The sequence below is a fragment of the Athene noctua genome, chromosome 3 (assembly GCF_965140245.1).
Source record: "Athene noctua chromosome 3, bAthNoc1.hap1.1, whole genome shotgun sequence".
In the NCBI taxonomy this organism is placed as follows: domain Eukaryota; kingdom Metazoa; phylum Chordata; class Aves; order Strigiformes; family Strigidae; genus Athene; species Athene noctua.
In genome coordinates this window covers 50247729-50274491 of record NC_134039.1, presented here as the reverse complement: position 1 = coordinate 50274491, position 26763 = coordinate 50247729, and the positions used below count along the sequence as shown (strand labels likewise).

General features: G+C 42.3%; 3 protein-coding genes and 1 non-coding gene across 9 annotated transcripts in view; 1 reads left to right on the top strand and 3 right to left on the bottom strand.

Annotated features, from left to right (window-relative positions):
- Positions 1-363: 363 nt before the first annotated feature.
- Positions 364-10457, bottom strand: KICS2 (KICSTOR subunit 2). Of its 4 annotated transcripts, none has more exons than XM_074902959.1 (4): positions 10170-10457; positions 7972-8045; positions 7757-7893; positions 364-3090 (listed from the first exon to the last, which is right to left on the bottom strand). In XM_074902959.1, exons 1-4 carry the CDS (start codon positions 10402-10404, stop codon positions 2274-2276), a joined length of 1263 nt encoding a protein of 420 aa, XP_074759060.1. In that variant the 5' UTR covers positions 10405-10457; the 3' UTR covers positions 364-2273. The 4 variants fall into 4 exon arrangements, with proteins under 4 accessions (XP_074759060.1, XP_074759061.1, XP_074759059.1 ...); XM_074902960.1 differs by having other exon boundaries at positions 7757-7875; XM_074902958.1 differs by having other exon boundaries at positions 7757-8045.
- A 1259-nt stretch (positions 10458-11716) lies between these two features.
- Positions 11717-15167, bottom strand: RPL18A (ribosomal protein L18a). The gene is made up of 5 exons (XM_074902956.1): positions 15042-15167; positions 14366-14545; positions 13812-13941; positions 12230-12339; positions 11717-11866 (listed from the first exon to the last, which is right to left on the bottom strand). Exons 1-5 carry the CDS (start codon positions 15162-15164, stop codon positions 11774-11776), a joined length of 636 nt encoding a protein of 211 aa, XP_074759057.1. The 5' UTR covers positions 15165-15167; the 3' UTR covers positions 11717-11773.
- LOC141959502 (small nucleolar RNA SNORA68) lies at positions 13076-13207 on the bottom strand. The gene has a single exon (XR_012633450.1). It is a non-coding gene; the product is annotated as a small nucleolar RNA SNORA68 (small nucleolar RNA).
- Positions 15168-16193: 1026 nt separating the features above from the next.
- The window catches only part of XPOT (exportin for tRNA), a 29472-nt gene continuing 18902 nt past the window's right edge, over positions 16194-26763 (top strand). Inside the window, exons 1-6 of one of the 3 annotated variants that reach the window (XM_074902953.1) lie at positions 16194-16240; positions 20236-20369; positions 22164-22246; positions 23322-23378; positions 24903-24972; positions 26133-26351. In XM_074902953.1, coding sequence (XP_074759054.1) covers positions 20310-20369; positions 22164-22246; positions 23322-23378; positions 24903-24972; positions 26133-26351 — 489 coding nt within the window. In that variant the 5' untranslated portion in view covers positions 16194-16240; positions 20236-20309. Of the gene's footprint in view, positions 16241-16356; positions 16564-18467; positions 18489-20235; positions 20370-22163; positions 22247-23321; positions 23379-24902; positions 24973-26132; positions 26352-26763 lie in introns of those variants that run through there. The other 2 variants (XM_074902952.1, XM_074902954.1) reach the window with 2 other exon arrangements.

The window sequence follows — 26763 nt, the reverse complement described above, 5'->3', positions numbered from 1 at the left end:
CTCACCCCCTCTGCACAGACATCACCTAGCACCCCTTCCCCATTCCCAGAGATGCCACGCACCAAAAACGAAGGACCATGAGGTAAACCACCAGGTCTGCTGAACAGTCACCTCCTTTTCCTCTCCCCATAAAAAACACTGGGAACAGCCTCCAGCCATTTCAGCAACTGGTAAAAGCTGCTGGCCTGCTCCAAAGGGTGACAGATTTCTCTTTCATCTCTTCCAACATGTCCCCTGTAACTCAGAAATGAGCAAGAAGGTGTCTGTAGCACAGGCAGTCTTGTCCCCCAGCCTCCTCTCCCCTTTCCCACATGTAACCAGTATGACATGGAAATACTGTAGAGGCAGACAGAGTTTGTAACAACACTTTATTACACTGCTGAAGACTGGGAATCAGTTCTGGCAACAATTTTCTGTTACTCATAATGAGGCAGTCAATAGTACAATGTTATTACAAGGTCACTGACCCACAGAGGGAAGCACACACTTCTCTCAATACTATCATTTGCAACTTTGTTCTGTCAAAAGGGCAATTCAAGCTGCAAAGTGTAACGCTGTTACAACCAGGTGCCCTCCAGTTGCTGGTGTATTTGCAACTTTTCTTATTTTTCAATGGCAAAAAGCAGACGCAAACTTTTGAGAGTGATGCTGCAATCATACTAAGACTTTAGATGAAAGGCAGTAGCATAGATATTCCTAAGAGACTAACATATAATTATAGCAAAGCATGGAAGGCTCTGGCACAAAGAGGAAAGTCAGAGCTTACATGTGAAGAACTGAACATGCTTATATGACTGTAAGAAAACCAGTACTTACAGCAAAAGGCAAGACAAGTTACTATAACCTTTTGTGGGACCAAAAGGGAATCAGTAAAAGCCATGTCTACAATGGTATCTTTTATATTTCAGTCTTAACAGAAATCAACATTTTGACTTAAACTCTCTTTTAAAACAAACCTGATGATGTTATACCTTACACAGTGTCAACTAAGGATCTAACTTTACAACACTTACATACATCATGTAGCAGACTTCTATCAACCCTTCTGAATTCCCATGAAAGTGCTTGCACAGCTGCATAGCTAACAATCATGCAATATAAGGCTACAGGTACAGCCAAACTGACCCTTTTATTGTATTTGGAACATTGATTTCCAAAATAAAGCACTTTCAGGGTAACTAGAAAACGTACTTTTTCCAAACCTGCAGCCTAGAAGTGGTAACAGAGACATTTCAGAATGAGGTAAACAAACTGCATAGGCTATATATTTAAATCCAAATTCCAAAAGTGATTTGGCTTAATTGTGAAATTATTTAAAACTGAACAGAAAGAAAAAACGACACAAAAATCTGAAAAAAAAATTCAGGTTGACCCTAACAGCAAATTAGAAAATAACTCATTTAAAAAGGGCATTTCCTACTGTCTTTTTTTTCTTTCTTTTTTTTTTTTAAATTAGCCAGACAAAAGCACAATTTGAAAAGAGCTTTGCTGCTTTTTCCATGGAGCTGTTGCTTCCAGAATACCTGCTCAACCTCAGCTTGTCTCCTGCAGTTAATCTGAGCCATGACTGGTACTGGACACACAATGTCACAACACTCCAGTGAATACTGGCCTTCCAGCCCGTGATGCAGCTTTTCTTGCCCCAGCCCACGATCTGGAGCAACGACAAAGCTTTATGACACAGGGTGTTCAGAATAGAGACTGGTGCTTAACAGAGAGCATCAAGAGACCTCAATGATCAAACCATTTGAAAACTGTGTTATAGTTAACAATAGTGCCTTTTGTGATTCTTGTATTTTTATTTAAAATGCATCCTTGCAGGTTTGCTTTTTTTAATATTCCCTTGTATCGGTGTTTAGTTCCCAGAAATCATTCCTATTAGGCAATGCAGTTTTCTGAAAAGATAGTATCTTCCATCCTCACCACATTTTCAATAAACTCTGTAGAAGACAGTCAATGATCAGACTAAGATAAAGTGCATATATTCCTTTCTGCTACAGGCAACAAAGTTGTGGACTGGAAAAATAAATCATACTGAAAACCACAAAAAAAATCCTACTGTGGCCATTTAGCACCCCACAATTAAGTTGTCCCACTGAGTACTGCCCAAAAATGTCAAGTGTCTGTTAGGTTAAAAAAAGAAACTTAAAACAATAAAAATAATGGTTCCTTTTTAATTAGACTCTGAGAATCATTAATTTATGTAATCCTTGAAAGCCACAGCTCCCCCAAGGCTGGCATACTGCCTTGAGAGCTTCAAAGTAGTTTCTATTTTACCCTTTGGATCCAGGCTTCAAGCTCGCAAAAGCTTTGGAGTTCTTAAGGGAATGTGAGATTTCATTAAGAAAAGAAATAAAATGATAGTCCCTTTCTGACTTCTTGGACTCAAAAATAACTACAATGGTAAAGTGAGGTTCAGGGCGAGTCAGAAAGTACGTGCTTTGGACTTTGTCATCGTAGAAGTGAACAACCTTCTCCAAACTGTTGAGGTCAGAGGTTCTGTCAGTCATAATCATGATTACATTGGGCCAGTGCATAACAGGCCTGTCGCTGGGCAGAGACACCACTGCAGGGTACTGATCCACTCCCTTGGGGGCTTCCCTGTAAGAATGGGGATGATGATAACCATGTCCCTGAAAACTCTCTGATCCACGATTGTCAAAAATTAAGGAAACGTTGATAGCATCATACTTCCGGATGAAGCTGGAAATTTTCCCAAAGTAATCAGGATTTGTTTTAGCAGTCAAAGTTTTCATTTCAGATGCTGTTGTTTGTCGACTAAGGGCCTCATGAAAGTAAAAGCTAAATTTAGCAAGAAGAATGTTTTTGAGCTTCATCAGCCAGAGGAAGAGGTGTGGAGGTTGTACAGCCTTCTGAGACTGCCCTCCAAACAGATGCTTCTTGGTCTCTCGCTGTTTCTCAAAAATTTGGCCCCATGTCTGTAGTTTTGTGTGAGCACTGTGCAAGTTGACCAGGGATGGAAGGAACTTCCACTCTGAGATCTGAGCCTGAGCCTTTAAGAGATGTGCAAGCACATCTACTTCCAGCTGGAAACTGCTTTCAAGAGGACTGAGGATTGGATGATGAAATCTAGAAAACATAACATCAGTCAAGACATGAGAACTGCTGTACACTACAGTGAAATAATCAGATAGTATTTGTCATTTCACAGACAGAAAACCAAATATCAAAGCAAAGTGTAAACAGATTAAAAAAAGAATCTTGTTGATTTAAAACCAGTTCTTTTAACAGCATTAGAGCAAGTATTTTAATGAACATACAGTACTTTGCATTTGACAAAGACACCTGTCAGACATTTCTCTATCAAAGCAAGGGAGTTATATTTGATCAGTTCAAGAACAATCACTGTTTATCTTGATCCAAGAACTACTGTAACACCATTTCTCTTTAAATTCAGGTGATTTTCTTCAAATTTAAAATCCCTTCTGGTGGTAAAGTGTCTTGATAGTTCTGGAATAGCAATAAGTCATTAAGTTAAATCAAAGGAATTATGCTATAAATTTGCTGTTTGTATAGGGAAGCCATGAGGAAGCCAAAGCTGAGCTTTTCTTTTTTTAAAAAAAAAAATCACAATAAAATTGTGATCAAAAAATTAGTCATTAGAAGCATGATTAATTGTATTTACCAATGAACCTGGTCTCTTCAAACCTTGGTCTACTAAAAGCAATGAAGGGGAAAAACATTTGGCAGGATTTCATCATATCACAATGAAGACACTGTAACAACCAATTTCTCTCACCAAAAACTCAGGTCAAAACCAGCTCTCAATTTAACAGATGTTTAAAAAACCCTAAACCAACACCTTATCTACCAGGTAGAAGTGCCACTACACATCTTATTCATGAGAGTGATCCTCCTATTAGTACAAATCTCAATCAAATGGAATTTTATAAACCAACTCTACAGCTTTCTCTCCTCACTTCATTTTTCCTAAATGTCAGGAAGAAAAAGCTAGATCCAGCCTACCTCCCTTCCTTGATACTCAAGTTACTCATAAATTTATAACATCACTGTTAAATACGTACATAATCCAAACTGTGCAAAACTGTTCCAGCTACAAAAGCCAAATACTTAAATTTAGAAAGAATGAGTCTTCAATAAAGACAGAAGGGACCTTTTCAGTAAAGATGTTCCCTAACAGGCATTTAGGACTCTTAAAGAGGTCTCCAACAAACAACCAATAGTTCAAAGAGAAGACTCGATGAGGTTTTTATTTAAGTAAAGACAAATTTATCTCCTCACTTCAGAATATCCTGGGTCTTGTTACTGCTTTAAAACAAAGTTTATACTGAAGTCTTCCAACCTTTAACAGCACATCTTTGAATTGAAAGTAACTCCATTATTCCCCTCAGCTTCCAGGACACAATACATATCATTCATTTTGGAAATACTTGGTTCAAACTCTAAACACTTAATTTTGTTGTGGACAAGAAGAGAAAAATGAGGTTTCTAGGTTTTTCATCCCTTCTCCCTTCCTTATTTTTTCCTTGACTTTCCATTAATCTCTTGTCAAAATATGAATACTTAGGCTTCTGAAAACTGTCTGACAATTTAATCACTATTGTTAAGTATCCCTTTTTTTGACAGCCACAATACATGTCTTGAAAGGATTTGTTATTAAGATGCAAGTCCAAATTTATATGAAGAAAATGAAACTATGAATATCATGAGTTGATGCACCATGTTCTGCAAACAGGCTAGGTTGGATGACCAGCCCCCTTCTGTACACAGTGCATGTCAGCAATCATCATATCTACTTGCCATAGCAAAGATACAGTGATTACTGGCTACTCTGGTGGCCCAAGAAGTCCAGAGCATATTTACATTTCTTTGAACAAGAGTCAATTAAAAATAATATTCTACTAACAGTCAACATTGTATATTTCCACCAGTTTTTGTATTCAGAAAAAAGCCAGGTTTGTTGCCATGTATTAGAACAGGGGGGAAAAAAAGCATTATACAACATTATTTGTTCTAGATAGTCCCATCAAGTGCACACTTAGCACAGTATTTTCAACATATTTGCAGTCAGACCAAGAAGGTTATTCTTCAATCTTAAAAACAATTTAAAAATTCATACTAATGCAGCACTGCCAGTTCTCCTGGATTAACATTATTATGTACTTTGCTTCATGGCTCATAGCTATTTTCATGTTTCACTGCACAGCAGGATTTGCTAAACTGTTTTAATCCAAAAATACACACCTCAGTCACAGCTGAGCAGCTTGATATGGTTGCAGAGTAAAGTCACAGCCTGTGTACCTAGTATATCTGCAGCAATTAAGTTTCATAACACAGAAGCATCTGAGTTCAGTATCACGTAAAACAGTTTTTTACAATATTTCAATAATCCAGAGTGTTAAAAACTTAAAAACACATTGGAAAATTTATTCTTCCCCCCTAATCATTCTCAAAAGCAGAGGGATGCTAGAGTTTTCTTTTTCAGACTATGAAATAGCTTCATTTTTCTACAACTTTTTATTTCCTTTGATAGACCACACATGCATGCACGTATGTATTTACAAAATGCTGACTAGATGAAAACCATTTAACACAAAAATAACTACATCAAAATAGGCTTACTAGTTACTTATTCCTTTTATACTAAGCTTTTAAAGGATCCTGCTTCTGATGCTTATTATAATTATTTCAGTTAAGAACCCACCCAAACCAAGAGTTAAAAAATTCAGAAAAAGTTACTTCTCCAGCTGTATTCTACGGAAAAAGAAGAGGAAAATGTCTAGTGTTGGCTGTGTACCAGTCAGCAATAAGTAATAACAAAATATCTTTACCCTCTTCAAGAGTTAATGATTTTTTCAGATACAGACAATATGAGCTGATTGTTGACAGTCATACCTTTACCAGCAAGCAGTTATTGCTCTACAGCTATTTTTAGATGTAAAGGAAAGAAACCAAGACCAGAACCTATCTACAGAACGGATACCCAATTTCACAGTTGGCTGAAATAATAGCACACACCCTCAACTACAAGTGAGGAATGTATTGACAGAGGGAAGAAACAGGTCAAGGACGAGTTTATTCGACCTTTTACCTGAGAGGGTCAACAGACTGTAAAACAGAAATGCCTTCCAGCCAGCACACATCAACATAAGAACCCCCAGAAACTAATCTGAAATACAAAGAAACTAAAGGAAGGACTAAAGGAAGATATCATTATCCCCACTTTCTACAGGAATATTCTGTACATGACTGGGGAGGACCACACAGCAGCTACTGAATTACCTCTAACAGCATCTTAGAATATCACCATCTTAGAGATTGCTCATTAACCCAAAGCAAGATCATCAGTATTTTTCCCAGGGAAACACTGCTTTTTTTTTTTTAAAGAAGTTAAAACAATGCCTTAGAAGTACAGATGTGTAACTGAAATTTATTTAAATAGTGTAGTAAAACATTTCATATGTAACAGCCTCCAGTCACTTTGTCAAAGAATCAGTTTTGGTTTTCAGATTTTTAACAGTGCTGTTCACTCAGCACATGCTCAGAACAGAGGGCAATGGTTAGTGTACAACAAAAATCAACATTTCAAAAAACGTAATGCCCTTTACTCTTTAATGTTTATCACACCAAGGAAAAAATATGTCTCATTTTTCTTATTGGACTAACAGCCCCGATACTGTAAGGGTTCACAATCCAAGAATTGCAAAAAAATCACTAGTAAGACCATACAGACTAGTTTTGATTTTCAAATAGCAAAATTACATAGCAATTTGCCTGTTATTCCTACAAAAATAAGGGAGTCAGCTGCAGTGCTTTGATTTGAAATGTCAGAAAGCAGCACTGAATTATTTTGATTTTTCCTAGGTGTACACTTTAAAAAATTGTAACTGAAAAAGTAAGACCTCAGAATATTCTCCCCAAATGTCGTCTTAGACACTATTTCACTAACAGAGATTTTTAAAAATTCAGGTACATTTGAAAGCTAATTTCCCGCAATGGCTGCCTTGTTTTGCTTTAAAATAAAGCGCTAGAATTTGAGCCTGTTAACAAGCATTAAAAAACTCTCTCTTTTTTAAACTGCCACCACTTTCAAGGCTCGTACATGTTACATGTGAAATTACCACTCCAGGGTCATTTAGAAACCTCCTGGGACTCTTGGGATTCTATTAGGCCTAACTTCAAGGAACCATAATGGCAGGAACCAAAGACTCAGAGGTGCTCCTTCTACTGGCTCCAATACCTCTCAAGATAAGTGATAACAGAGCACCACAAAACCCTCCTAGGTAGACCAAATAGCAATGGAGTAGCTTTTAGAATTAAGTAGACATATATTCTAGCTTAAAAGTAAAATTGTCACACAAATAGCTGTTTTATTTACATATCCATTTTACTGAAGTCTATATGGAATTTGTCTTATTGCCCCTCCACTCCCAATGAAAAAGCACAAGAACTCTTACATCCTTTATAAGGAAAATTACTCTTTCTCTCCGCTGAATATAAACATGCAGAGTATTAAGGAATAGGGAAAATGTCTCCTAGAACATGATGAGTGGAAACATTCTCCCTTTTTTATTTTACTTCTTCAGAGTCATATTTTGAGACTTCATGCATCTGGTGCTGCTGACCAACATTCACTTCATGCATGAGTTCATGCAAAGGGCTGTGCTGCTCAGCAGTCAAAGGACAGCAAAGTCTTTCAGCTTGCTTTGAACCTCAACATAATTTATTACAGATCATATGTCTGAGTACTTACTTCCAGGAAATAAGCACTAACCTTGAGCTGTATTTCTTTAAGATGGATTCCAAAATGTTTACCAGTTCCTCAGAGTTAATGAACTTTTGGGTGCTGAGCGTGTACATTTTTTCATAGAAGTCAGCAATTTCCATCCGAGCCTGAACAAAAAAACAGAGCTGTTCAGACAGGTGAGAAAGCAGCTCTTCCAAGTGAGGAGCTGTTCCTCCTAGTGCATTGCGACCCGTCGCCACCACCTTCTTCAGCTCATTATGCAGAGATGTGTAGATGGTTCGGATGGAGTCCTTTCGGCTGAAGAATGACTGACCACCTGTTCAGATAAATATGGAGGTATTACCAAATTCCAGGGACAGCAAAGATAGACAGCAATACTGAAAAATTGTATATAGCCACACTTGTCTTCCCCTAGGTGCTCCTAAGTATTGTTTGACCACAGTATTATTTTTTTTTAATCAAGAAACACATTTCAGTGTATTCTTTTGCACATAACTGCATTACACATAGCATATACTCAGAAGCACTTTATGTAATTCCATGCAAGTTACACTTGTCCCAATTCATATCTCAGCAGCCAATGACTGCTGCAAAGCTTCAACTCCCTCACATCTGCCTCAGTTACGGCATGACCTTTCAGAAAACAAGGGTTCAGTTAAATTTGCTACAATGATACGTGACCCGGAAATACTGTTATCTGTGGAAGTCAGAAGAATCAAGTCATCATGAAATTTTAACAGACTCATATTAATAACTCTCGACCTTTTCAAGAGAATTCCCCTAACAATACCTTTTGAATCATGAAGTACCCAAATTTGCAAAGCAACCTTTAAATGGGACCCATGGGACATTTGTATGTACAATTCAAATGTTTTCAGTCCCTACACAATCTTAATAGAATCCAGAATTCAAAGGGAAAACAATCACAGCTTATCTCAATGAGACCACAGTGCAGGTTAATCCATCACTAAAACAGGGCAGGGGGGAAGAAGTCTGTGCTTCTCTCTACCTGCTCAATGCTATGAGGAATTTAAAAATTAAAAAAAGACAGAAGTAGAGAGACAAAGATATTTAACTCTGATGCTACCAAAAGACTGTACAAGCGTACTAACCTTATCTCACAATTTCTATTTACAGATGGCTTTATGTGCTGCTATGGCACTCAACAGCTGCAGCAGAGCAAGGATCACAGGGACTAAATCTGCAGAACTTTTAAAGAAATTGCAAATTTAGGTTCCACTTTGAAATGGCTTATAAATTTTGTAAAGGTCAATAGTCCTTTTCACATTCATTTTACACATATAATGTTCAACAGCAACCTTCGCAATCTGAGACAGAAAGGCAGAGAATTGGTTATCACAGTGAAAGAGCTACCTTCCTAAACTGAGTTGCCCCAGGTCACAGACAGGATGAAGAACCAGCTATTGCACTTCATTAAGTACAGAAACAAACCAAACTTTGTCCCTTCTGTCGTCAGTTTTATCCTCTCTGCAAGCACCAAATTCACTTTTTAAAGTCAGCCTTACAGATAGTTGTGTCTGCAAAGATCTTCTTATAAAATAGTTCCAAGTCACCAAACACCGAAGGAGAATTTTCTTGATGCTTTACTGCATTACACATCAGACTCATATCCCTTGATCCACTTTCCATGCCAGGCTGCAGTTCAAAGAGAAAACAAGCAGCTTTGCCCAGAGGGCAGCACAATGATACCTTGTCCTGTGCCAGTTTGGGATTTTTCTATTCACATACTGAGAGAATGAGAAGCAGCCAAGACTATGGCCAAAACTTCCTGAGATCCTGCAGAGTCTATATGAATAGCAATTTTTAGGAGGCTATCTTCAGCCCTAGGTACTCACACAGATGCAGCTCTAATATTAGGCCCTGGAACCGTGACGGGAAAAAACTTTAACCCTTTGGTAACACCACTGAGCTCACCTTTGCCAGAATCTCAGCCAGAGCATCCCAGCAAAGAAACACCTCTGGCTAAATCTTAGGAACGGCAAGTAGGTAGTCTACCAGCCAATAAAGAGACGCGCAGATTCGCACAGCCACTGTGCCACCTGTGCTCTCATTTATTCTTCAGGGGCAGCCCAAATGGCACAGCCGATCCCTCACTAGGCTCAGGGACACTTGCTGACCCAGCACTTGCGTTTCAGACGCCCAGACACGCACCTCGCCGAGGCCAGGGCCCTCGGGCACCGTGCAGTTACCGGCTGACCGGTTACCTCGGGGGACTACGGCAGCCGCCCCTTCCCTACCGCGCTGCCGACACCCGCGGAGCTAAACCCGGGGCAGGCCGTGAGCAGGCACGGGCGCCCTGCGCCCTCCAGCAGCGACCTGAGGCGTGAGCGAGGGGCGGCCGGGGGAGGGGCGGGGGCCCGTGGGACGCGGGGAGGGATCCCCCACCCCCGAGGCGCGAGGGGCGGCGGCCCAGCGGTACCTAGCTTCTGGCCCAGGAAGGTCATGCTGTGGTAGGCCTTCTCGGCGGCGGCCAGGTGCGCCAGCCCGGCCAGCAGGGCCAGCCAGCTGGCCCCCGCGCTCTTGTTGGCTTCCCGCTCCTTCTCCACGTTGTCCTTGGCCTTGTCGTAGGAGAAGATGCCCAGGTGGGAGAAGAAGGTCTCCAGCACGGCCTGCTCCACCGGCACCGGCGCGCCCAGCGGGATCGACTCCCCCATCCCATCCCGCCCCGCGGTGCTGGCGGTGCCGCCGCCTCCACAACGGCCGCTACTTCCGGGTCTGGCGCCGCGGCCGCGTGAGGGAAGAGGCTGGTGCCGCCTCCTCTCCGCGCGCCTGCCTCTGTCACGTGACAAGCGAGGCGGGCGGGGAGGTGCCGGCTGGGCATCACGTGCGGGGCCGGCCGCGCGGCTGCCCGGGGCGGGGCGTGCTGCGCCCTCGGGGCCCCCAAGCTGGGGGCAGATAGGAGGGAGCGCGGCCGTGTTTGATGATGGGTCGGGCAGCTTCGTAACGCCGCTTGATGTTTTCAGGCGGGCCATGCTGGCCCGGGTCCCTGTAAGGAGGTCCTCCACCCTGCCCCGTTGGTTCTCATGAAACTTAGACCTGAATCCCGCGTTAATGCTGCTCTTTCCATTTGAAAGCTCCAAAATACAAGGCCTTGCAGGTGACCTTATTCCCATCCTTTAGCATTACCCTGATGGGACTCCTGCAGGACCCTCCAGCTTGTCCACACTAAAGTTTCCCCTTTGAAGTTGTGACTGGGAGATCATTAATTGCCCAAATTAAAGCCTTTTTTCAGATTTCACATTTTGGACAGACAAGCTCCCTGAACTGCGGCAAGGCAGAGGTGCAAAGCTGAGCCCCAGGGCCACGAGGCTGAGGAAGGGGGCTGTGGTGGCAGCACTGACTGATCCGACCCATGTGGAGCAGTTATGAGCAAGGCTCACACTTTAAACCAACAGACAGCTCCTCTCCTGGTCATTGCAGCTCTCCAGCTACCCCAAAACATGCTGTTTCCTCTCTGGACGGTATTACCCTGCACTCCACTCACACCTGCATGTTTTTACACTGACATCTAGACAGAACACTGCATCAGTTCTCAAACTCTGAGGAAGACCCATATATAAATTACACTAGCAGCCTACCTCTTGTCCAGGAAAATCAAAATACATCTTAATTTAAAACAAGCACCAGATGCAAAAAATAGCTTTAGATATGAAGCAGCCTTTTTAATTAACCTTAATGACAGAAAAAGCTGCCTTCTGCCTGATGCCAACTCTACTTACTTAGCATGTCTAAGGGACAAAATGAATGTAGGGTTTTATAGCTGCTCGACTTACTCTGACCCAGTTATTAAAATCGTGGTTTACTGACAGGCTATTTTGGTAATTTAAGTCAGCACCTGAAACACTGACCTGTTTCAAGGCAATCACAGCCTTAAGCAGTAGGCTGCCAATAGTTTACAGAAAATAAAGAGCAGGAAGGAGGACTCCTAGGTAAGCAGGACACTTGTTTCCAAAAGACAACCACGAGTTAAAGGTTCAGATAAGACCTTTATTACAACACAGAGTTGATAGCACCTTTTCATATTTAAAAGAAAGTATTTGGTCTCTTGGTGGTGAAACGTGGTTTGTGCTGGCGACGCAGAACTCTGTGTGGCAGAGGGAATTTGATTTTAGAATCCTGAAAAAAAAAAAAGTTTCAATGTTAGTTGAAATATTAGATGACCAACAGGAAATAGTTTGCAATAAATAGCTAAGCTCTATATATAAATTAGCGGTGCGATATAGATGTATCCACAGATAAAGAAAAGCCTCCTAAAGGCAAGTTTGCTGCAACATAATACGTAATTGGTTTAGTTTGACTTTCTTTCAAACAGTTGTAGCATCAGAAGTCTTGTAACATAATTGTAAACCCATGCATGTAAGTTTGGTTTCCTCCCTATTTTTGCCTGCAAAGCAAACCTGTCCCAGACAGGAAAGCTCCCCTCTTCCAGTCCCGTGTTAGACTGGGACCCACCAGCCACCGTCAAGTCACTTCACTTACATGAAACTGCTTGACTGCTGGTCTACGGCACTTGCTAGCAGCAATTTCCTCAACTTTCATGATCTGAATAGAGTGAGCACGGGCACGATGACGGGCTCCCATATCACGATCTGCAACACCAGAACTCATTAAAAATAAATCTTATGACATTTTCAGTTCAAAAATCTTACTACCGTCTTTTCAGGAAACGTTTCTAGTACCATCTACAACTTTTAAAATTTCTGATCACAGAACCAACACGCAGCAGTAAATTCTTCCTGGAACTCATAACCAAACTCCTCCAAGAAAGTGCCATCTTATTCTTCTTGCCTGATTTTTCAATAAGGTACACATGTACAGAAGTAATCTATGTGGGACTATCTCGTTTTTTGCACAAGAAAACTGTGATTCTGAATCAACACTGAAATATGATTACCGGAAAGACAAGTGAACTTCAAAAAAAAATTCTCTTCTAAAAGGAAGGTGCAAGTAAAGGCAGGAATTGAGGTTATCTTTACTTTTCTTCAAATTGACAAGTGATAGAAACATGAATTGATGTTTAGCCCACGTCATCACACTTTCAGAACAGGAAGAAGCCATCTGTACATGGGCTACCTGAAAATTCCTCCCTGTGACAGTGAAAAATTACTGCCTTCAAATCACAAATATTCCAGGAGGCACGCCCGTTGAAATACTAGTGTGCTTACAATGAAGCTTCCCATGAAAATCTAACACACCTGTTAGAAACTTACCGTCCAAAATATTCTTGAGCACAAAGGTATCAAAGTCATTGTATCATGACAAATTAAGTTCTCAGGTCTCTTAAGCAGTCCTTCAGTATATTAATTAACAGGAATTATTGTAAGTTAATGTAGAACCTTACATTTCACTTTCAACAGCACTTCAGCTTTTGAAAGGCGACAAGATACACTTAATATCTGCACACATGACAAGAATATTATTATTAAAAACAATATTCTTTGGGTTTTTATGTGCATTCTGTAGTGTTTATTTCTGGATCAAATTTCAACAGCATTAGCTATACAAATGGTCAATCCCTCAAGTACTTCATAGAACAGACGGATATCAGGACAACCTTTCATTCTCCCTGAACGAGGCAGTGACATCTTGGAGCAACACAGACTTTTTTCCTCTGTGATTTCTGATTTTTTTTTTTTTTTACCATCTCTCTGAAGGTCGGATGTTAGTATGTTCCACATGATAGCTGAAATATTCTCTCCATGAGACTTGGGATGATACACTCAATTATTTTAAAATAATAAAGTGCAAGAAACATGCACCTCAAAGGTCTTGAAACTCTCAGCCTGTATAGCAAAACTCATTACTAGAATTGTACAAAGTCACACCAAAATGAAGTGGGAATATTTTCAGCTAGAGAAACTGCATGAAGAGTAGTAACAAATAAGATACCACATATAAACAAACATTATGGACTTCTCCAGGAACCCCCCACTTAATTTTTCCAGTGTTTCAATTATCTTATCATGGATCGAGTCAGCACACTTCATGCCCAATTTAAGATTTAATCTTGTGCTTATATACTAGTCTTACCATTTTGTACCTCAAAGTTACATGTACTTACAGCACTGAGTGACAGCACCAGCCGTGGTCAAATCCCTGTATTCCCTGTACATGTTGTGAGTTCCGCTACGAGAATCATAGCGCAACCAAATACCAAAATTTTTTACCCGCAGAGGGGACTTCTCATACACCTGGAATTACACAAGAACGTGAAAGTAGTTAGAGATGGTACATCACCAGTATTTTACAAGTTTAAGAATAAATATTTTAGAGCTCTCATGAAACCACTGTGGTAAGTTTTATTGTCAAGAACAACTATTTGCTCTTTTTCATCACACCAACATAGCTCCATTCAAGTCTTGGTAATTCAGAATGAAGAGTTTAGTAATTCACCTTGGAAATAAAAATACACAAAGAATTTCAGCTCTAAAGAATGTCCTTTAAGTACCAAGGTAGAAAACTATAAGCATACAAATATCTACTTTACAAGGATGATGAATGTCCAGATGGCTCTTCCTCACCCCTAATAACAGCATTTCATATAAATTCCTTCCACATATACCAGCTGGAATTCTTCGCAAATCTCACGCTTTTTATTTTTTTTTAATCACACACCTGGCCACAGTACACAATCTCTCCAGAAGACTTCTTCATCTTCTTCAGCTGAGAAACGAAGTACCAGAACCGGGACTTGGCGACAACATGGTTCGGAGCGAAGATCCGCATGCGGTAGAGAGGAGGGGTCGTGCATTTCGGCGTGGGCAGGCATCGCCCGACCACCTTGTACTCCCGCAGCTGGAGGAAGACGGAAGACAGGCCGCCCGCAGCGTGAGCGTGAGCCCCTCCGCGCCACCGGCCCAGCCGCCGCGGAGCCACTCCCGCGCCAACCTGACCCCGCCCCGACACGGGCCGACCCCGCCCCTACACGGGCTGACCCCGCAGAAGGCACCGCGGCTGCACGTATGAACCCCGCGACGAGAGCAGGCCAACCTAGGGACGGGGGAGAGAGAGACCACCGGCCCAGGCGGATCGCCCCGCGGACCCTGCTGCACCGCCAGCCGATCCCGGCCCCTCGCCCAGGAGCGGCGCGGCCTCCTCTCGCGTCCTGCGGGCGCGGCGCCGCCGCCATGTTGGCCGCTCGCGTCCCTCAAGAGCCAGGCAGGGCCGCTGGGGCGCGCAGAGGCCGCTCTCGAGCGCCGCAAGCCCGCGCCGCTACCCTCCCAACAGCCGCCTCGGCCCTGGCCCCGGTTCTGGCCCCGGCCGTGCCCCCCGCGCCCCGGCCTTCACTCACGGTGCCCGACGCCTTCATGCTGCTGCCTCCTCGGCGGCCCACAGGAAAGGAAAGGTCGAGTGCGCCGCCGCCTCCCGTCACCCGCCCGCCGGCAGCCCCGCCCCGGCCGTCCTCTCCGCCCATTGGCTGGGAGGAGAGCGCGATTGGAGGAGGCAGCTGTCAGTCTCCTCCCGCGGCGGCCGGCCCTTGGTTCCGGGGGCCGCGTGGCCTGGTCGGGCCCGGCCTGCGGCGGGGCAGCCCGGCGGCGGAAGTGCGCTCGCCCCGCACAGCGGAGCCGGGAGTGCCGCGGCAGGGAGGACGTGGCAGGGAGGCACCGGGCGGAGGCAGCCGGCAGCGCGCACCACCTGGGGCCGTAGCCAGGCATGGAGGGCTGCCGGGGGAAGCTTTCTCACCCGTGGTCCCGTGGGAGACCGTGTTTGCTGGCTGCCATGAGGTTGCCGCCGTGGGTCCTCCTTTCACGGCTGGCCCCGAGTACTTACGCACCTGCGCACCGGGAACTAGAGAGGGCTCTAGAAATGGCCGGTGGAGGTCTCTCGGTGCTGCGCACTTCACGCTTCTGAGAGCTGCGCTTGCCATAGCCAGATGTGGATGGGTTTTGCCTTGAAAGACACTAGAGCAGTAACACTGCTGTCTGTACCCAGCTGCATCCCCGTCCTGCCGTTGGTCGCATTGAGCCTTTTAAGTCTGACTGTACAGACACGCGCGTCTCATCACGCAAGGCCTGTGTGTGCATTGCTCCGCCGCGGAACAATTCGCGGCGGGGACGAACGGCACGCTCGCAGGCACAGCGGCACCACTCGTCCCCTCGCGGCCCAGCCTAGCCCGTGCCGGTGCTTTCGCAGCATGAGCAGGGGCCCGCCCCCGTGCGAGGTACCGTGCAGGTCACGCCGCTCCTGGCCCCGAGCGCGCCGTGCGACGGCCGGCCCCCCGCCTCGCTGCAGCTGACAAAGCACGATTTTCGGATCTCGGAGGGAATTTGGGGGCAGAACGGGCCAGCCCCGGTTTATTAAATCGGTGGTTTTAGTGCCACGGGGAGCAGCACGGGCGGGGGAGCGACCGCCGTCCCGGCGGTGAACGGGGCGCTGCAGGCCACGCCCCCGCGCCGCAGGGGGCGGGACTACGGCTCCCAGGGTGCCGCGGGGCCGGGCGGGCGGCACATCGCGGCGCGCCGCCGGAGACGGGAGCGGAGCGGAGCAGAGGTGAGGGGAGCGCGGTGCGGGGAGCGGGCCGGGCCTGCCGCAAGGTCGCCGCGTGGCACGCCGGGAGCCGTAGTCTTGCGGCGCCGCGTCCCGCCGAGGGGCGGGGGCAGTTTTCATTCCCGGAGGCGCCGAGGTCGTTCCGCACGCGCGAGGGCCGCGGCGCCTCCCCTGGGCGTCCCCCCCCCCAGCCCGCTCCTTCTCCTCCTCCCGCCGCCAGCTGAGGCGGCGCGGCCTGGCCCGGCCCGGCCCTATGCTCGTGGCGGCTGCGGAGCTGTGGGGGTGGGAGCCCGCAGCGCCGCCGCGATGGAGGAGTGACCAGGAAGGTAATGAGGGCGGGGGGACACGGGGACGGGGCACGGTACGCAGCGCGGTGTGACTCAGGCCGGCGGGGGGGCGGCTGGGCCTCCCCGGCCGTTGTGGTGGGGCAGCGGCGCCTCAGCGGCGGAGAAGGGGTGGTGTGGGCGCCCGCGGGCGTCGCCGCTTGAGCTGGCGGCGTTGGGCTCCCTCGAGTCACCCGGCCGGTTCCAGTCAGTCCGGCGCCGCCTCCACCGCGGCTGGGGGGCGGGGGACGGGAGACGCCGTGGCCGCTCGCCTCGGCCGCCCGGCCTGGTGCTGGGGGAGCGGGGGGGTGCCGCAGCCGGCTGGTCGCCGCCGGGCCGGTCCTCCGTGAGCCGGTGGGCGGCTGGGGGTGCGCGCGTGCGGCCGCGAAAAACGTCGGGACTTTTCTAACGTATGCCGTAGCTCGCGGTGCGGTTGTATTCGCGTGTTGCGGGAGCTGCCTCAGTAGCCATCCTCCGTTATGGCTCCGGTGGGGGGAGGAAGTCACCGTAAGCTCTTAGACTGCAACGTGAGGCGGGGTGACGACTTCCCCCCGCCCCTCCGTATTCCGCTGCTCTCGGCGTGCTTCAGTCCGGTGGTTCCCCGCCATCCCGCCCTGGGAGAGCCGCCGCCGGGCCCCGCAGCGGCCGGCCGCCGCCCGAGGAGTGCTTTGTCACTCCGCAGACCCCGGGAAGGAGCTGAAGGGGATAAGTTGCAGCCCCGGTGTCTTCGCCGCCTATCTGGACGCGGTGGGGTGCGAGTGCCCGATGGCACTCCTCGGCTGAGTTGCTGAGCCGCGCAGCGGTGGTGGCTCTCCAGCGAGGGGAGGCTGGGCCCTCTGGCCGAGTCGGGGGTGGGAAAGAAGGCCTTACTCCTCACAGACAAACTCCTGGCCAGTAAGAATGTGCCCGAAATAAAGATCTAGTATGTCGCTTCCACAAAGAAAAACTTTCTAGTCCAGTTGAAAAGTTCTTGAAGTAGCCATAATTATACAGCTGTTCATTTTAACCGCACGTTAGGTCAATGTAAGAGTCTGTAAATACATCCAAGACTTGCAGCAAGCAAAACAGATCAAAAAAGAATGTGAAAGATGATGTTTTACTGTCTTTGTTTTATTAGAGGAAGAACTTGAGGGAATTAAAATGAAGCATGTCACTGACTCCCTCTGTGCTATCCCATCTTGTAAATACCTAAAATGAGAGCTGTAAATGAAGTATTCTATACTTACCAATTGTTGCTGTGGTTAGCATCTGTAGTTAAAATGTTCAGAATGCTTTCATTATTAAGGCATATCTGGACCCAAATTGCACACCTTTGACCACGTTGTATTGTTAAACTGGGCACTCTTCCCCGCTTGAAGTGTGACTACATTTTCTTCCTGTTTTCCTGTATGAAAGCAGTCTCTACTGTCAAATGCATTTATAAGTATTTAATATGTGAAAGGGAATAAGCTATCCCAATGAGAGATACATATACCTGTGTAACTTCACTGTCAAGGAACTGCACCTTCCTAATTATAGTAAGATCAATTTGCTACCCAACATAGTGTACTGCATAACAAAAAAAAGCATCTCTACATAAATAAGACAATACTTTCTACACAGCTGCATGTTAATTATTAATGTTATTGATTCTTTTTCCTAAATAAAACTTGCTTTCATGACTTGATTATAGCTGAGTATATCTTGTAATGGATTTTGCAGACTGTAAGTACTGTTAAGATTGCAGTTCAATTTTGCTTTTGAAGTGTAACTGCCTGGTTAAAATAGATTTGTGGTGGAAAAGCTACCTGCTGAACTAAAACCATATAGCATGAGAAGCTATTTTGCTTGCTTTTTCAGAAAGTTCATTCATATAGTCTGTCTCATTAATTATCTTATAGAGCTGGCTAGTCAAGCTGAAACTGTTGGAAAAAGATATGTGGTAGAAGGTGAGATTTTCAATATGCTCATGTAGCATATACAAAATTAGTAGAACTGGTTGGCATGCTATTAGCTAAATAAGTGAAGATAATACATGTTTGAGCCAGGTTATTTTTAATAGCAAAACTTGTCACCCACCTTTTGAGCAGATAATGTAGTGATAAATGCAGGAAAATATGCCAAAAATATGCTTCTGTATATTAAATAGTTTTACTTGCTTAACTCTGGATCAGACCCTAATCAAAAGATGCTGAAAAAAAAAAAAACCCAACAAAAAAATGCAACAAACAACAAAAAAACCCAACACCAAACCAAAACCAATTTTCACCCGCAGCATTTTAGCTTTATTTTAATCTGGCTGGTTTGGATGTTAGTTATGGAGAAAGCAAGCTGGGGCCATAGAGGGAGAAGACTCAGCAGAGCAACTTTAATCCCTAAAGGTTTTGACCCTGAATGGGATTGCTCTGTGTCGCAAGGCAGCATGTGAAGCTTGTTTTGCCACGAGTCATCGCTTTGTTCCAGAATTTCTGGTTTCTATCCTGCTGCAACCTGCAAATTTTTTTGGTACAAACTAAATTTTACTTATTAAATTGTTTTTCACGATGCATTTTGTTCTAATGTATTCTGTAGTGAGTTTTATAGAAATTCTGTCTATTGCCATGTTAAATTTTGGGCTCTCCTTTTCAGGCATGCTTGCTGTCAGTTGTCACGGTGCCACCTTTCTTCCAGTGGGGGGAGGGTGAACAGTAGAGCATGCACAAGGCACGCAATATGAAGAAATATGAAGTTTTACCTATAAGCATGTAGGCAGCTTCAAACCACACTCCTCTGTATTTCATCTCTTGTTTGTCTTCCTTTTCCCTGCCTCCTACATACTTATGTAACAAGGCCTTATTTCAGGCCTAATTAACTATATGTTACTATGGGGGGGGTGGGGCTTTGAAGGATAGATGGATTTTTGTCTCCTCTTGCTGTTAAACAGCATCCTATTATTTGACGAGTATTTTTTTTTTATTCTCCGTGTTTTACTAGAGTGTTGCAGAACAGCCCACATCATTTTGAGGCACATCATTTTTAGAACATTTGTCTAGCTTGCTTGTTAATTTTACACTGAATTTTCTAAATAAAAATCATTGCTAGTAAATTAGCACCCATTAGTAAGAACAGAAAACTTTGTTAACAACTCAGTATGATGTATTTTGTGGTTAATTTCTAAGATGCTTCTCTTGTGTGCATTTGCTTTAGAAGAAAGACCTCCTAATGGCTTTGTTTCCCTACGGAAAATACTTCATAAATGGTTTTATGGAGCGTCTTAATGATACTAGAGATGAGTAGTGATTTTTTTTTTTTTTTTTTTTTCCAATTGTGAAGTTTGTGGTGAGAAAAAAATAGTGGTCTATCATCTAAGTACCAGATTTATGCTTATGCCTGAAATTTGAGTTGAAGCCTTTCAGTTGAATAGTACACATACCACTTCTCTGTTAATTAAGAAATCAGCTTTTTTTCAAGAGAACTGAAATATGGACACCTCATTTTCCTTAAGAAGATTAGTACTGTTGTAGTAAAAGTTGATCAACTTTAGTTGAAAATCAACTAAAAGTTGATTAAAGGACTTCAAATCTGTATCAGAAGTATGTGCATTCCTGTTTTGGTGAAGTACCTAGTATGTGTTTGAAATTTGTGGGCAAACTTTGTGGTTGTGCTTTTAATTTTTGTTGTTCTGAGCAAATAAAGTTTCTTTTTCTCTATTTCCAGATGATCGTAGTTTCCCCTCTAGAAGAAGTGGGCAAACCAATTAGGAGTAGGAAGCAAAGAGTATAGCAATAGAGATGGATGAACAAGCCCTTTTAGGGCTAAACCCAAATGCTGATGCAGACTTCAGACAAAGAGTATGTAATTAATTGCTTATCTCACTAATAATTTGGGATGCTGTTTCATTGCAGAAATCTCATATTTTCTTGGGTATGATGTAGGGGGTTTGGGTTTTTTTTTTTTGTTAACCAATACATAGGGTTAGTGGTGGCAAATATAAAATAGTCATGTCACAAGCTTGTAAGCTGAAAATCATATGTCACCAGTTCTGTGAAATTATACTTAACATGCATAGAATTTATTTTTCTGGGCTCTGACTTCTTCAGTCCTTTCAATTCTTTATACTCATTGTTCAGCTCCCTACATAGGTTCCCTTAGAATGAAGAGCAGCCACTGAAAGCAGTGAGTTGCTTGCAATTGACCTTTTAATTCTTAGATGTGTTTTTATTTGCACGGGTTACATACCTTTAGTGTTTTTTAATGAAATGTGTGTTTTTAACTAGTGAAGCTTGTGTTAGCATAAAGTAGGTTAAGAAAGTAACCGTGGTGTGTGGGTAACAGTTACTTCATAAGGTAGATGCTCCTATGAACAGGCATTACAATTTATATAACTTTTGCACGAGTAAATATTTCTTCTTACTGATTGATTATTGATTGTCAAGTTGATTCAACTGTCTACAAGATTACTTCCATTAAAATCTGTCAGAAATGAGGAAAACCTTGGGTTTGTGTTCATAAAAAAAATCCTGGAATGTGTAAGACAGTGAAAAATGTAGTTTGATGCAGCCTAGTGTTGTTCAGCAGCCTGTTAAGTATGTTGGTTCTGCATATTTATCCTTTTTGCAAGGATGGATATAGCTAGTATTTAGAGTTCTGTTAATAGAATATCACAATAAAATTTGAAGCTTATAGATTTATTTTAACTTTTAACTATGCACTCTGCCTGATTTTATAGTAAAAGGTGACTTAACCTTTCATTAATCATGTAAGATACTTGATACTCCCTTTGCATGTTACAATTTCTAGTAACACTGTTCAGTATAAGAAAATTTCCAGTACTATTTACAGGAAATGAATTCTTGTTTTAAGAACTTATTTCAACTCATTGAATACTTGGAGAAATTACTTTGGTGGATGGAAGCAATTATGAACTAATGAAGAAACAAAAACCCCAACCCTTTAAATACGTGCATTCATAGAATTGAGATAATGTTGTCAATCTAATCTGTGTTTCAGAAGTTACTGTTCTGTTTTTTCTAACAGACCACGCTAAATCTTAAAGCAATTAGATCAAGTTAACTGTTGTCAAAAGCTATTTAGAAATTCTGATAAGCAACTTGATAGCTAAAATTTGGTAGAAATTTTCTCCAGTCTCTATAATAGATTCAGAAACTGATGAGTGATCATTGTTTGAATGTTTCTCGAGCTTGGTGTCAAGTACAGCCAAAATGGTGCAACAAAAATAGTGAGTTGTTTTCAGTGAAAAATCTAAATTAGTTTCTCTTTAGAATTTGTGGAAGGAATTTTAACTTGGATGTGAACTTCCACCTAGATGGAAAGGCCCTGAGCAACTTCCTCTAGTGGACCCTGTCTCCAGAGATCACTTCTGACTTAAACATTTCTGATTCTATGACTTTATATTCAAGTAACAAAAATCTTTGTATTGAATGTAAAGTGGAAATTGGTAACTATGATACTAGCATTTGAAGAAACATTCTTGTGTTGTGGTAATTAGGGAGCCATGTAAATACTTGCATGTATCTAAATACTGTTTCTTTTTTTTGAAGGAGAGCTGTTTAAATGTGAGTCTTTAGTGTGAATGAGGTGTGGTTTGTTCTTTTTTTAAATGAGACTTACTTGAATGTTTGCAGGCACTAGCCTACTTTGAACAGCTGAAGATATCTCAGGATGCTTGGCAAGTCTGTGCAGAAGCATTAGCTCAGAGTATATATAGGTAAGGTATATAAGAATCATTGCTTTTTTCATTAGTAATATGTTTGGTTCTGGTTTTAGCTCTACAGCATAATAGGCAAACTAAATTGCTGAAAGTTAATATGGTCTTCATGCTATTTTTTAGTATCATAGTTGATCTGTGGCTTCTGTATATCTTTAAAGAAAGAGCGATGTATAAATAAAACTGCATATTAATTTAGTAGCCTAAAGACTGTTGCTTTATGAAATCCAGGGAAAAAGAAAGAGTTCTAGTGCTATCTTTCGGGGAGGAGTGCTGAAAATTTCCCATTGTGAGACTAGAGGCTTTATATACTGTAATATCAGTAGTTCCTTGCCCCTATTCTATGGAGTAGGCCACCCCATTCTTCAAGATACAAAGAGTGCGTAGTCACCACCATTTTGTACAAAGTTGTGTATTTATGTCTCAAATAATTGGTTGTTGCTGTATAACAGAATAATTCAGGTTGGAAGGAAACTGAGGGATGTGTATCTCCTGAATAACAACAGTGAGTTATAGTGAATGCTTTTTTGTAAATTATTTATCAAAACTTCTGACTCCAACAGAGTATGCAGTAATTAACAGAGATTTGAAAAACAGCATTTTATAATCTTTACCACAATACATTGTTCTACTTTTTATGTAATAAGATAAACTTGTGTAGATTATATAGCATGTGCAATGTCCCTATACCTCAATTTGTGTTTAGCTTTAAGACACAATGTACAACTTGCACTTAGTGTACTAATAGACCCCAAACATATTACTGAAGTCTGACAGATTTTTTATAAAGGCAGGATATGATAAGTATTGTAGTTTTGTATGTTCAGTACTGAAATCAAAGCATAAAAAATTGGTGGATGTAGAAAAAAAGATTTTAATATGAAAACATAAATATTAGTTTAACAGTTGTTCATTTTTACCAAATTAACTGCTCAAGTATTTGTCATTTTTGCTTTGAAGTAATATCACTACCATTGTTCTCTGGTGTACAGTAATTCTTCATTTGCCAAAGGGAAGACCTGGTTGCAATATTTGAGGAATTTTTTTCTTAACAGAACTTTATTTTCTGTTCTAGTGATGATCACATCAAGTTTTTTTGCTTTCAAGTTCTGGAACATCAAATTAAGTTCAAGTGAGTAATCTTTCTTGACACCAGCCATATAGGTCCATTTAATTTTCCCTTTTTGTTCTGCTTGCCAAGAAATGAAAATGGTATCTGTCATCTCAGTGTGGTGTTTGAGGTAACTTTAATCTGGTCCAGAGGACTTTCTTGTATTTCTTTGCCTTTTCCTGGGAGAGAAGTGGTTGGGTTTTGAGCAGCATGCTCTATGTAACTAGTCTGATACCTGTCAGTGGCCCAACATGACTCAGTTACCAAGGATTTCTTGAAACTTACTTAGCCATTCCTTTCTGAAGACTCAATCCACTCTGTGTTCTCACTGATTCTTCCAGAAAACTGTCCTGCAAGCAGCAGCCTTGCTCAGTACAGAGTCCTGGACTTCAGACAAAGCCCTATTCATTCAATAACCATGGCAGAGATGTTAAGAGAAAGTAGTCTTTTCATTGAGTGGTGCTTTCATAGAATCATAATTTTAGGAAAAAATACTTTGAAATAACGTTAAGCTTCATTGTCTGGAACTGTATTTTTTCACACTTCATGCTCCTTTGGTTTAGACTTGAACATCACTGGCAGAGGTGTCTGCCTTTGGAATATCATCATGACTGGTTGCAATACACTGAACATGTGGGTCAGGCTTTACATAGAAATAAGATGTATTTTGTGACTGATTTTGTTATGTATCAGAGCAAAAATGAAAGACATCTTTTTGTGATTTTATTTACCTGGTTTTATCTTATTGTCCATCTTCCTCTACTTGTTTCACTCCTGTCATCTGCTTCCTGCAGTATGTTTTCCCTTGTTTTCCTGCTTCTTGTTTTCTTTGAGCATTTTCAGAGGGGTTACTTTTTTCTTCTTAATGAATAGCTGCTTGTGACAGTAGCACTGGAGACCCATTCAACAGTCACTCTCATTAAGGACTGTACCAAACCTATAGCTAGCTCTATTGCAAGGAGAGTGTTCTTGCCTTAGCTAGTCCTGGGAAGGAAGATGTTGTGTGGGTAGTTTTTGAGGTAGGCTGGGTATAATGTCATATTTTGCCAAGACTATATGTATGATGTAAAGCAGAATTACTTGTTTGCTTTTTTATTTTGACATATGTCTGGTAATAAAGGTATTGTAGGTCAGATTAGTAAGGACTTCCTTATGCTCACTGGTGACAGTCGTCAATGTATAGTAAACAAGTTGAGCATATACAGGTGTCTCTTCTTTTTCCCTGTGGCTTATGGTCAAATGTGTTATTTTTATCAGGGTTGTTAAGTCCTGTCTCTGATAAGAGCAGCCTTCCTGCAAAATGTCAAGCTCCTACTCCAATATAGGAGGCAGTAGTGCCTCAAAATGTAATCCATTAATATGAGCAAAATGTTTTTCCTTATTTTTGTTTGATTCAGAATTCTGATATGCAAATAGCTTTGCAAATTCCTTTTCTAGGAACCTTTCATGTACATTAATTTGCAGTATTATATGCAATATTAGGAGTTTTTGCCTATCACACTTACCATGAAGCAGCTGTGTTTTGATCTCTGTGCTTTGTTTCAGATACTCTGAACTTACTGAAGTTCAGCAGCAGCTAATTAGGGAAACACTCATAACATGGCTGCAAGCACAGGTATGTATGTCCCTTCACAGCAGTCTTACATAGCAGTATGGGCTAGATGTTTAATCTGTCATTTGAGTTTAAAGATGGATTCCTGAAGAGACACAGTGTCTGATGGTTAAAAGCTTTTAACATGCTATCTTTATTAGAAATTCTTTAAATCAGATGTTGTGAAGAAGGCTGTGCTTGAACTTACTACTAAATATAAAACACATCAGATAATGACTGTGGTTTAATCAGTTGTTTGTGAAATGAGGAGTATTAAAGGTTTCCTTTTTGAGAGAAAATATCCAGGTTCCTGATGTTCCTGAGTGTCTGGAGGAGGAGCAGTAAGTCTGGTTTTAAGACCCTAACTCCTGTCTACTTAGAGTACTAACAGGTGTTCATGAATGAATAGCATTACTCCTCTCAATACTATGGCAGAGTAATGGCTACTCTTTCTTGTGGAATTAGTTGCTGTAGCTGAACATGTAGCTGGACCCGTGCAGCTTGCAATCAGAAGCAGAACCATCGGGAGGGCTGATACAATTCTTTGTCTATAGCTGTCATTATCTATTTGTTATTCCACTTCAGGCACTGGAAACTAGCTTAGTTGCTTTGTTTGTAGAAAACTTAATAGTAGGAAATGGAAAATAATACAATTTGAAAAAGAACAGGTCATTGTGAAATGGATTAAATTGCTTTTAATTTCTCTTGTGGCAAGCTGTTCCATTTAGAAGGAGCTTAGAGAAAAGGGGGAGGAAAGGGAGAGAGGAAGATTACTAGTGACATTTAAAATTTTTTTTTCTTCCCCCGATGAGCTTAGATTTAGAAACTTTCTTTACTATTCTTAAAGCTCGCATCTAATGTAGGCAGAAGCTAGCTACAAGAGTAACTTGTTTTCTAGAAGTTCTTGTTTAGTCCTTTCACCAATTAGCTTTTAGTCTTTGAATAGTGCACTTAATATCTTAGTACAGAATGAAAAGCTTAGGACTATATGACCCAGAGAGAATGTTCTCCCTGTTTCATTAAAGTTTAGCTAAATTTTCTTCAAATCTTTGGGAAGATAAGGCTTTTTATTGATCTCAGCCGGGAAAAGAGGTAGTACATTAATCACTATACAGAGATCAACAAACATACACAATTCTCTAATTTAGTAAGAATATACAAATAAAATATCTTGTTTCTACCAGATGCTGAATCCCCAGCCCGAGAAGACTTTTATTCGCAACAAAGCAGCACAAGTCTTTGCGTTGCTTTTTGTTACTGAATATCTCACAAAGTGGCCCAAGTTTTTTTTTGATATTCTATCAGTAGTTGACCTTAATCCACGAGGTGTGGATATGTACCTCAGAATCCTGATGGCTGTTGATGCTGAGCTGGTAGACCGGGATGTTGTTCATACATCTGAGGCAAGTTACTATTTTGCATTAACATTTGTTTTACATTTCCAAAAAGTTCTTTTTAATTAGAGCAGAAGACGCTCTAATGTTGGTTTTTTCCTATGGCAACTCTGAGACATTAGGTCATTTAGATCCAAAAGCCATATGTTGTTTGATGCTTTTTATGATTTCATGCTTTTCAGTTAATATATTTTTTGCTTGAAACAAAAACTAATGGACTGAATGAGCCAATATTAATGTTAGGCTGACACATTTTAAAATGTTGATTTCTTCTAACGCCTGCTTGAAGGAGTCCTAACATCAGAAATCCATTTAATAATCCAGAGAGCTTTTCCCCTTTGTCTGCCTTTCTTCAGCGTTTGGGCATTGTGGTAGAAAAGAGTGAAAACTAGAGTGGTTTGATTTTATTTCTTGAAAGAAA